Consider the following 12374-nt stretch of genomic DNA (forward strand, 5'->3'; position numbering starts at 1 on the left):
CATTAACATACATTTTTGTATATTAACTAAAATACGTTTTAATTTTAACAAGTTACACCATTATAATCGGTTCGTCAATACCTGAAATGAATCTAATATTGAATATTTTTTTATTTAATTATATTAATATCGAAAAAATATTTAATACTTACACATTATACCATTGTACTTAATTATTTATTTTTATGTTATATTCTTTGCTTTTTCATTTATAATTTTACACTCTTATCATATTAACATACATAATCGTATATTAACTAAAATACATTTTAATTTTAACATGTTACAACATTTTAATTGTCTCATCAAAACATTCGATATGAATCTAATATTGAATATTTTTTTACTTAATTATATTGAAAAAGTTTAGGAGCATCGGGATAGATCCCACCTTCTTCTAAACTTTTCCATTTTTTATATCTTTCTCATACACAAAATAATAAAATAGTGACACTTTTCATTAAATGGATTTGTTATCACGTTTTTTTTTTAATGGAAAATAAAAGTCAAATCTCACATGATATTGCATTTAGTTTCACACACTTTTAGGAGTTTAGAGATTTTAAATTTGTGATTATGATATTATATCTTGATTTTATTATTTTGTTTTATTTCATCTCCGTTGATATAATTCAGTTTTATGTGATTTTGAAAAATGATAATTTTTTTATTTTTTAATAAAATATAAATTTTAAGATATTATACTTAAGATTTTGAAAAATATATATCGATATTAATATCAAATTAACTCGTTTTTTGTGTAATTTCTTTAATTCAATTTTTATTATAATTTAATTTAAGCTTAATAATGAAACAATTTATTTTCGGTTTAATAATATAATTTTTATATAAATATAATAATTAAATATTTTATTGAACTCAATAATTATACTAATTGTATTTTAGATTTTTTTATATTTAAAATTTAGATGTTTATTCTGTATATGATTATGTTTAGTTGTAGTAAGTCATACGGACTCAAAAATAGGTGTTTAATAAATTGTACTTATGCAGAATTTATTTGTAATCTTGAATTTTAAGTAATATACATCAATAAACAGTACTTCATGCATAAAAAATGATTTTTCAAAAGTTTTTATCAAATATTTTATAATATAATATAGATAATCAAATTTTAAACATTTATTTATTAGTACTAAATTCCCATTTTAATGGAAAAAAAATACGTTAATTAATTTATCAGGTAACTAAACTTATCAACTAAAAACTAGTTTGTCAAATATGTCCTTAAAAAATTATACTCTTTTCTTTCTCAATTTTGGATACATTTCGTGAAATTTGTGAAACCCCAAAAATCTATTTAAATTGCTGTTATTAATTTGTATTATAAATTGCATTTGTTTCGTTATATAAACTAAGGTTTTGTTCATTTTAAATGTGGATGAAAAATATATATGAAAATAAAAATCGATAATATTAAGACGTAATAAATTAAAAAGGAGATGATGCTCAGGTCTTTTTCTCAACAGTTTCTGTCACCCTTCTGTTACTCCTTTGGTCTTCACCCTATCAACTTTCATCATTCATTTCTATTTTATTTTTCCATTTAAAAAAAAAATTATTTTAAAATATATCTAACATTTCTTGGTATCCATATCTATTTCAATTTTTTTAACGTCCATCTCATCAATGCTTATTTTCATTATTGATTAAAGGGTAACCTACGTTTTTAGTCCTTGTGATTTGATAAATTGCAATTTTTATCCCTCTACTTTCAAAATTAAGGTTTTCATCCCCTGTTTTCGTCTTCCTTCCAGATTAAGTCGCCAGTGCTTTACCCTGTTAGGTATGTCTTTAAGGGACAAAAACATGGAATGAAAATAACAATTTTCAACAAATCACAAGAACCAAAAACACAGTTTACTCTTAAATAAATGATCAAACATTGTTTTTTCCCCCGAGGACATTGAAGATAAAAGTCACTGAAAATTGACCGTAAAGATAACAACCAAGAAAATCACCAGGAGGCTTGAGAACACTGAAAATAACAGAATGGAAGATCCAATGGCCCCAACAAGACTAGAACTAACAACCTACGGGAAAAGTCCCTAGACAGAAAAAAAAAAGTTCATGCGGTAGACAAATATTGTACGATGAGTGGACAACTCCGACAAAATGGTAAGATATGGGGAATAAAAAAGGGAAAAAAGTAAAGTCTAAGCGCATATGGCACGAAAAGTAATGTTTACCTGTTAGTGAGCAAGTGCAGGAGTAGACCATACAATCTGCTCATCTTCAACACTCCATCACTATGAACTGCAAAACCTTTACAACTAAACAAGCAGGAGCAGCAGTTAAAAGTGCATGTGTGTGTGTGTATATATATATATATATATATATATATATATAGAAGCAAGGGGTAGGTTCCGATGAGAATGAAAGTTATGACGAAAATGGTAAGAAGGGATCTCCATCCTTGTATCAATCTTGATTGAAGATCGACAGTGATGAGATGTCCCGAGATGCAACAGATCAATTACCGTGAGAAACGCAATTCATGAGATGGGATGAGATTGAAAATGATCCAAGGGTCCAGATGCCATCTTACACTTCTCACCTTAACTCCTATTCTCACACGATTCTTTGTCTAGAAGCAAGAACCAATATTCAACGATAAATGTAAACCAAAATCTCACAATAAAGGAAACTCACCTAATACTACAAGTCATTTTCAAGAACATGCAGCAAAAAATCAATCATGTATATAACATTGATTGCACCAAAATGGACACTGTTTTGAGACTAGAAAAAAAAGTTTTGAGCAGAAGCTACACAACATACTAGCCTACATGATATGAAATGAATATTTTTTCCCATCTAAAATGAGGGTAACTCTTAAAACCTAGAAAAGTGCCATGGCTTGTTGAAAACAATAGCACGAAAAAGGACTACACAAAACTTGGAAAGAAAAGATACGCTGATTACGTTGACAAGAAAGTCCATATTTTCTTGCCAATGGACGCTTCACCAGGATGTTGATCTGATCCATCATTATCATCATCGTCGTCGTCGTCGTCATCATCCTGACCATCATCTTCATTATTATATAAGTTCTGGCTCTCATCTAGATTGCTGCCCTCATGGGTAACATTAACCTCCTCAATTATTTCTGTGTTTTCAACAAATTTCACAGCACCACTGCTACCAACGATATCCCCTGGTGTTTTAAACTGAAAGATAACAAATGCAAATATTAAGCATATCAGACCACGTGAAATTATTTGAAAAGGTGGAAAACGATAATTATATACACTTACAGCTGTATCTAATATCTCAGTGTCAACTCTTTTGCTAGTTGTGACATGCACCATAGCCGTGCTGCCATCCTCGCTAGCAACTTCTGTACCCAGAGCAGAAGCCGTTTCACGCTTTTGTGTTACTTCATTTTTACTACTAGTTGCAGAAACTCCCTTCTTTTTTCTATTATCACCAGAAGCTTGAGGTTGAGGGGCAACGTCTCCACTAATCATATTAGATGCAAAAAATGTAAGTTATCGGTCACCATAAAACACATATTTGACATGCAAAATAGAATACTCTACTAGTATATAGTATGGAATTAGATTCCACTTTCAATTTTGGAAACTCAAACTTGATGCTTTCAAATCAGTCAATTCTCTCCACCCAAAATGTTTCTATTTGGAAATACATTTGTTATAGATTAATGCGGTGCCAAAAAAATTTCTCCACAACCAAAGCAATTGCTACCAGTTTTGAAGTTAGAAAAATAGACATTAAAGTCAAAAGCCAAAAATAGACACTTTCTGGGGGAAGAAGGGAATATTTAGATCCATATCTAGAACACTTTATAAAGAAGACATATATTCCACAAACTTGTATATATCAATAGCTTTTATACAATTGAAAGACAAACCAATATAGGGTATAAACAAAAAAATTGCAAGTGTTGAGGAAAAAAATACAACTTGAGCATATTGTTAATATGGAAGTATTAGCGCATTTACGCTTCAGTGTTCGAATCATATTAAGATAATTTGGAAATGCACACACTCACAAAGTCGAGCATAATACTTGAGGTTCTACAGAATCCAATATATAGCAAAAGATACGCAAAAAATAAAATAAAAATACCGCACATCTAACGTATATATAGTACTCCCTCTGTCCCATAAAACTGCAATTTTGAGGTATCACATCAAAATTGCAACATCCGGTTTTTTTGTAACTTCTCAAACCAATTACTAGATACTCATTTTCATAGTTACAGTGAATATGATTTGCAGCCATGAGCTCCCCTAGTTTTGTGATCACTGAAAGGTACTCGAGACCATGACTAATGAACACTACCCAAATAAATTAGTTTTGTCGAACGTTGCAATCTTTGTAGACGGAGGGAGCATATATGATATATATGCATATGAGGACATATTCAAGGAACAGCACGGCAATCAATCAAAGGACATACTAACACATAAGTGCAAGTCTATGGCAGCCACCACAGGTAACAATAGAATCACCAGTTTATCTTTTATAGAATTGTGAATTTTGTGGTAATTTTGGTGGTTCATGGATTTGCTCTTAAATTAAACAAAATGGCATCTTCTACTGCAAAGCAATAAATCTAAATATACACCAATCTCGACATGTGGACATTCTAATCAAGGACTGCAGAAACAGAAGGATCAAATATAAAGAAGAAGCAAAATTACAAAGGAAGCAGGATGAGAAAAGAGAAGAAATGGTACAGTAACACAAGTACTCAAGTTATGCCCTTCCGTTCAAGTGGCATGGCTGCTACGATTTATGTGATTACGATTTTCATATCAATGAGTATTTTACAATTTGAGCCCGTTGAAAAAAAAAAAGATATAGCATTAATTGCTACTCCACAGACTGAAATTTAAAATTAACATAAAAATTATGCTTTACATTTTTTCCCCTTCATGAACTTCTCACATTGACTCGTAATTTCTTTAGTTAAGGAAGGACAACCGACACTCGTCGCACAGTTATCAAATGTATGTGGATCACAAGACTACTTGCTATTCGCCAGAAAACCTAGCATACATAAAAAGCTTAAAACTTACGTCTTGTGTCGTCTGAGATTATATCGTCTTTCTCCAGGAGTTTGTGCTGCGGGAGCAACTGTTTGCCGCCTCTTCCTGCGTCCACCTGTTGTTACACTTTCAGACTGAACTTCACTATCAGCAGCATCCATCTCACTTCCAATGACTAAAGAGGTTTGGGCATGGGACCGTTTCCTGGCAGTGGGACCACCTCTTTTTCCAGCATAGCTAGAAGTTCTGGGACTATCCTCATTAACCTCTTTTGAAGTGTTCACCTCGAACGAGACCTCTTCAGCCACCGCCCGGACAGTGCGGTTTTTCCCAGCTCCAACTTTGGGTTTTCTCACAGGTTTCGACCTGCCACTTCTCATCTCTGATTGCTGAGATGCTTCTGGAGCTTCAGGTGTCTGGCTTACCCTGTAGCTCTGATCATCAGAAGCTAAAGGCAGCCTATGATCTACCTCCCTCTTCACATCATGTGTAGGAAGTTCAGCATAGCGTGAATCGTATCCAATCCCAAGGGGTTCCTGTTGATCCCTGTCACCGCCCCCAGTATCAGCTGGCATGCTTGAGTGTTCGACTTCTCTATCTACGATCACTTCCGCAGGTAGAGGTTGTTCTAAGATTTCATCATTTTCATGCTCCGTCGTTCGGTGAGGGGACAACTTAAACACCGTCACACTTTTCTTGAGCCAAGAAACAAGACCCCCATTACTAGGAGATCTTAAATTGTTTGGAGCAGTAGCTTCATTGGAAGCAGCAAGAATGCCCTCGGACCTTCCACTAATATCATATCGCGTCTTTGGAAGAGGAGAATCATCACCAATCTCAACCAGCTGCAGATCAGAGAGTTGGTAACTCCTGGTGATCTCCCCACAATCCCCACAATTCTTAAGCCTCTCAACAAATGCAAGAAAACGATTTCTCTCATTGATAAATTCTTCCCTTTGATCCTTTATCTTCTTGCTAAGAACACCAAGCTCATCGATGTCCTTGTGCATCTCAAGTTGGTTTTCTTCTAACCGCTGATTGTTCTCAGCAATCTCCTTTTTCTCTCCATCTATTCTACGTCTTTCAGATTTCACTTCTTCCATGTCCTTTCTTACAACCTCCTTTAAGTAACTAATATTAGTAAGTTCTTTTTCTCGCTCCTCCTCAAATGCTTTCTCTCTCTCCTGCATATTTTTCTCCATTTCCATTCGCCTATTCTGAAGATCCACCTCAAGATCTCTTTTTCTTTGTTCAAAATCATGAAGTAATTGTCTGTGCTCGTTTTCAGCTCTCTCAGTTAGAAGGGATTGCTCATGCTTCATTGTAGCAGCAAACGTCTCTCTCTCCAATTTGACAGCTTCCAACTCCCTTCTAATGTAATCTTTTGTAGCAAGTTTCTCCATTTCCAATTTCTCTTCTTCAGATTGCCGTAGTTTTTCCAAAGCCTCTTTCTGTTCGCCAAACTCCCTTAATTCTTTAGTGATTGCAGATCTCTTTTCATCCAATGCCTCCCACTCCCCCTCGAACTTCATTCTATCCTTCCTCAAATCATCAACCTCCTTCATAATCAACTCTTTCTGATGTCTGCATTTTTCTAACTCTTCTTTCAGCTCTAACTGCAAACGAGCAAATGCTGTTCTTTCATCTTCAGTAATTCTGAGTTTTTCAATCTCTTCACGAATTTGTACCTCCTTTTGAGTGATCTCATCCCTAACTTTTTCAGTATGTACTTTCAGAATTTCCAGACTCTCTTTATCAGCAAGTACCTGTTTCTTGTCCATCTCCATTTTTTTGGTCTCCGCTTTATTAGATTTTTCCTTCTCTCTCAGTTCCCTCAGCATCATGTCAAGCTCTCTCTCTTTCTCATTTAATCTCTCCGACTTCTTTTCAAGAGCTTGCTCTTGCTTTTTCACTTTTTCCTCCTTATGATTTATCTCAGCTTCTTTCTGCTCAATGGCTTCTACCTTGCTTCTCATATCGTCCTCGATAGATTTCCTCTTTTCTTCCATTTCCAAGTCAAAATCCCGCTGTTTAGAATCCAGAGCATCTTTATGAGCATCAATAAGCTTCTGAATCTCCACCTGCAGCAAAACAAACATGATTACTGACTCAATAAAGGTTTTCCGGGGGTTCCATCCCCTTCTCCCAAAAAAAACATGATTACTTGACATCTAGCATATTCTAATATGAAGTGTTGAAAATCAAACAGAAGAGTGAACCTAATAGTTAGGCACCAAGGTTTTAAGATCATCTCACAGGGTAGCCATGTACAGTGTACCAATGTCAGTATCTACTTGCAACAGACAATGCCAAAACTTCTCATACATCTATGCAATGGTGGTCAGAAGCACATGCACACAGACAATTAAGTATGAACTCACTCTTTCTTTTGCAGTCAGCTTCTCGGTCAAATCAAGCAGTTCCTTTTCTTTAATCTCAAGGTTCTTTCTAATTGACTCAGCTTGCTGCAACCCAATGAGGAAAAAAATTAAAATCATTGACGTTCTGATAAAACATTTAACATGAAAGAAAGGTCAGAAACATACTTCCTCCTTCACAATTAAGCTCAGTAATCTTCTCTTTGCATCATCCTCTGTCTTCTTCGATGCCAAAATGCTCAACTCAATCTTATTATGCACCCCCTCAAGTTCCTTCTCCTTCTCTTTAAGAGATCTCTCAATTCCATTGACCTTTTCCTCCCTCGCATTAATAATTCTACGACCTTCACATAGCCTCTGTTCACCCTCTTGCAATTTCCTTTCCCATTCCTGCAGATCCTCTTTATGTTTGGAAGATGTATCTTCCCATGCTTCTCGCCTACAAATAAGGTGAAGTGATCACATCAGAAAGATCTAGAAAATGATGCTATTCATTCAGATTGTCATAATAACCTTAGCACAATATCATACCCTGCAATAAAGGATTGGCGTTCAATCCGGAACACACTTTCACGGGTCTCTAGCTCTTGCACTCTCCTGTCTAACTCCAAACTCTTTCTGTTTACCTCAGCAAGCCTTGCATCAGCTTCATGCATCTTTTCTTCCACCTCTCTAGATTTATCCGCAATACCAGCTACTAGTGTGTTTGCATCAGCCAAATTAGTCTGAGATCTAAGTTTAATTTGTTTATTCTCTTCATCACATTCATGCAGCGCCTTCTCAAGCTGCAGAAGAAAGCACCACATATGTTCAAAAAGTAAAATGGATGAAAATAGAATATCATCTTCTGTAAATTCCAGACATCCAAAAAAATCTCTTTCAACTCATAAAACTTAATGCATAATACCTATGTACTTCATATTGGTAGTACAAAGATGTGATCATATACGGATATACACATGAGAATAGCTCTTGCCCATCATGCATGAACAACACATACACTGAAGGCAACATAAATACAATATCGTGCTAAATGATAAACCAAAAATTGAAGTGGGGTGGATGAAATGGGTAAAAGCTTCAAAAGTCTTATATGATTGGAGAGTCACCATAAAAATTAAGTAGCAAGACAAGATTGGAGTTTACGGGGTGAGACCTACTATTTTTATAAACCACCAAAAGACAACACATACACAAGATGAGTGTAATAAAAATGTGAATGCTGAGATCGATATGTGATCATAAAATAAAGGAAAGGTCAAGCAATGTACAGGAGAAGGGCTTTTTTATTAACATGGATATCCAACCCGCTATGCGAGCCGACTAATCCCAGGCCGACCACTTGCTTTGCGGGTAGCCAGAGTCACTGCATTTAAACCTCCGTGGCCACAAGGGGATTTTTATTCCTCCTTGGATTTGAACCTGGGACCTCCTAGCACTTTTGACCTTTGGAGCCCAAGCTCAAACCAATCAGACACCACCCTTGTGGTTCAGGAGAAGGTTCTATAAACTGTTTAAATTGGTTTGGTCACGTTCAAGGTACACCTTTGATAAACTGTTTAGAGGAGAATCGTACCAAGAGTAAATGACAGGTCAGGTAAAAAATGGTCAAGAAAGGCACAGAATGAAGCGCTGAAGAGAGCTTTGAATTTGTGAAATCTAACAAAAGAGTAGGTCTTGGATATGTACATGGGATGGAAGGATGCCATTCATGTATGCATTCTTTCAGGGTTCCTTTTGGGTTTCACCTTCTTGTAATTAAATGTACACTTCAATTTTACCTCCAAGGCTCTTTTTTTGTTACTATGCAGCACAGAAGCAAACTCAGCCAAAGCAACATGCGCACACAGAAAGTCATTATGAATAAGGTCAACTATTGCTGGTAAAGGTTAGGTATACAAATGGATGTCATGACATAATGCTTCATACAGAACACATGACAATTTAAATAATTATATAAAGCTACAGAAATAAGTATTAACACATCAAAATGCTTCTATTAGTTAAAGAGAGAATTATTCTTACATCAGCCCGGCAACGCTTCTCAAAATCTAAAGCTTTTTTCAAGTTATCTGCTCGCCTTTCAACTTCAGACACAGCCATCAAATGAGCAGCCTCCTCGCGTTTAACAACTTCTTGTATCTCTGCCAATGCTTCTCTAAGTTCCTCGTTGTTTGCAGTCAACTCCTTATTCTCAATCAGTAAAAGCCCCATATTATACTGGTAATCAAATAGCTATACAAAGAAAACAACAAATACGATTATACACGACATTTCAATATATGCAACACACGGGTAGAAGTAAAAGTTCCGACAAAAGGAAAATGAAACCACCAGATTCTGCTGTAATATGGAAAGTTAAGTATTTGTAATTTTCAACAAGATGTGAAAGAACCTCGACAATAATTATATCATAATTGATTTGGATTCCAAAAGTTGGAAGAAACGGTTGCCAAGTACATTAAACAATATACTATGACAAATGCAATTATAGTAGTAGTACATTGTAATAAAATTGACATCAAGTCTGCATTTGCAAGGCATTGGGTTAGATATGAGAAGTCAAATGTAGTTGCTTGCAGAACCACTGGAGCAATCATCTTAACATAGTTCTATACTCACATCAACTATTACCTCCATTCCATCCCACAATGATTGCAATATTTGACGTTACACTTGCACACACTTGAACTGTTGTTAACTATTAGCGAAAGCCCAAAGGCGTAAAATTCATTGCATATTAAGAGAACAGATTGTGTCAGTATATAATATGGGGGTGATTGTTATTTTAACCTGAATTTTTTCCAGATAAAAAGGAAGAATCATTATTCTTGTCTTACATCAATAAAAAGGGAAATGTTGCAATGTTTTTTGTGGGATGGAAAGGATAAATATTATCCAACAAAGAAATGAACAATAGACATCCAAATTCATTTTCACTACTGCACTTGTTTAAGGAATGATTCAACAAACAAAAATTAAACCAAAATATTCTATTTAGCCTTACTCTAGGTCTCAAGCACAATATACCTTTCACCTAAAAAATGTAATTCAATATGCAATAAGCGTACACATCAGTTCTCAGACGGAGTACACTTATAGAAGCTCTGAGTGCAAAAATCAGATAATGTGTATGGATTTTAAATATAAGGCGTCTCATATTGTCGTTTAGATTGTTGAACATATGCTACTACACAAACTGACATCCGACATAGGATTCAAGACTCTTCATCAGGAAAGTGTTGCATGTTCAACTTAAATTAATAGCATGCTAACTTCCACAATTGTTCTTGAATCTGAAATTTTTCATCAATACTTTGATAACTAAATTATCTTATGCTCTCCATACCTAAAAAAATCCATCTTACAACTTAAAATCATTTAAAGACCCTTTTTTGGAGTATTGAACAAAATATATTAAAACCAGAACTCCTCGAGTAAAAATTGTGAACTGGACTTTTGATGGAGGCATAAGAAGTACTTCGAATTCAATAAACCTAAAACTAAAATTAGTTTTCTTGCGTAGTGATGGGTTTGACGTCAGAAAACAATGTGTAGCCTTCTGGAGGGGAAATGGAAATCCTGAAGATGAGGATTTTGCAATTTCGAAACTGGGAATTCATGATTATATTTGGTTAACATAAGATTAAAAAATCAATGACAAAACATTCTATCAAGGGTTTCGTGTAAATAGAGTTCAGTCACAAAAAAGACAACAAAATTTGCATAAATACCTCTTTTTCAAGCCTAGCAGTCTTCTCAACCAATGCCTCACGGTCTTTCCTCTCCATAGTAGCCTCATCCAACAACCCCGCTTCCTTAAACCGCCTCCAATCGTCCAAATCCCCACTCTCCACCACCGCACTCGCTCGATTCTCGTTCAACAACCCCAGTGGCGGCGGCGGCGGAGGGGACGGACCATCGATAAACGCCACTGCCTTGCCCTTCCCAGATACGTGTCTGGTAGTGTTGTCAGTCTTTCGCCCATCGGTCCTTGGTGTTATCGGTAATGGAGAACGTGTTACTCTCTGCTGCGTTGTAAACATTTGTACAAACAACACACCACCCTAGATACAAAGAATTAAAGATAAAAAGACCCGATATTTCTCAGATATTTGAAACCCTGAAATAAGGGTTCCAAAACCCTAGAATTTAGGGATTTGAGATTTTAGAATGTGATTTTGTAATTGAAATAAGCAAGTATGAAAAGATTACACAAGAATCATGTAAAGAATAACGATTTAAAGCCTTTTTGATGATTGAGAGAGCAAAGTGAATCAGAAAGCAGGCCGCTCTGGAAGCAGGGCTGTGAGGGAGGAAAAAGATTCAACCGTGTGCTTATGAACTGATTTTTGTTTCTACAATCGATCATCGGTGGTTTTGACAGTTTTGCCCTTGGTGGGTTGGACCAAAACGAAATCAAAAGTAAGAAAAAATAGAAGTGATTTGGGCCCAAAATTTAGTGACAAATACAAAATTGTTCTTTGAATTTTATGGCGAAATAGCAACTTATTTTTTTAAATTTCTTTATTATAATATTTTACTTTTAGTATTTTTTATTACAATAAAATTTTAAAATATTTTTTACTAGGACATCGTATTTTCAAAAATTTATCCGTTATAGTATTGAATAACCTTTTAAATTAAATTTACACATTATATTAATGTTCTCTGTCACCTCATCGTCCATGTAGGCTGTTCACATATACAATAGTGTTGACATGACATTTCTTATTATAGTATTGTATTTTCAATATTACTTTATTATAATATCACTAATTTCTATTACAGCATTGTACTTTTAATTTTAATATTTTTATTATTTAACCATTGTAAATTTAATCGAATATATTTACGAAAAATTATAATATTAAATTGTATTTGTGATGCTTGTATGTGTTAGCTATTTTGAGTTGTTTGCAGAGTTTCAAGAGAGAGTGTTTTTTTATTTAAAAAA

At 34.7% G+C, this 12374-nt stretch overlaps 1 protein-coding gene across 1 annotated transcript; it reads right to left on the reverse strand.

Moving 5' to 3' along the window:
• Positions 1-2702: 2702 nt before the first annotated feature.
• Positions 2703-11683, reverse strand: LOC112523070 (protein CROWDED NUCLEI 2). The gene is made up of 9 exons (XM_025132507.1): positions 11633-11683; positions 11152-11484; positions 9443-9652; positions 7949-8202; positions 7586-7856; positions 7421-7504; positions 5070-7120; positions 3279-3483; positions 2703-3191 (listed from the first exon to the last, which is right to left on the reverse strand). Exons 2-9 carry the CDS (start codon positions 11461-11463, stop codon positions 2943-2945), a joined length of 3636 nt encoding a protein of 1211 aa, XP_024988275.1. The 5' UTR covers positions 11464-11484; positions 11633-11683; the 3' UTR covers positions 2703-2942.
• Between the last annotated feature and the right edge of the window lie 691 nt (positions 11684-12374).

Source organism: Cynara cardunculus, assembly GCF_001531365.2.
Source record: "Cynara cardunculus var. scolymus isolate 2C chromosome LG 12, CcrdV1, whole genome shotgun sequence".
In the NCBI taxonomy this organism is placed as follows: Eukaryota; Viridiplantae; Streptophyta; class Magnoliopsida; order Asterales; family Asteraceae; genus Cynara; species Cynara cardunculus.

Coding starts and splice junctions, on each gene's coding strand:
- LOC112523070 (XM_025132507.1), bottom strand. CDS start 11,463: ATGTTTACAACGCAGCAGAGAGTAACACGTTCTCCATTACCGATAACA. Junction 7,857..7,948: donor CGCCAATCCTTTATTGCAGG/GTATGATATTGT, acceptor CCTTATTTGTAG/GCGAGAAGCATGGGAAGATA. Junction 7,121..7,420: donor AGCTGACTGCAAAAGAAAGA/GTGAGTTCATAC, acceptor GTTTTGCTGCAG/GTGGAGATTCAGAAGCTTAT.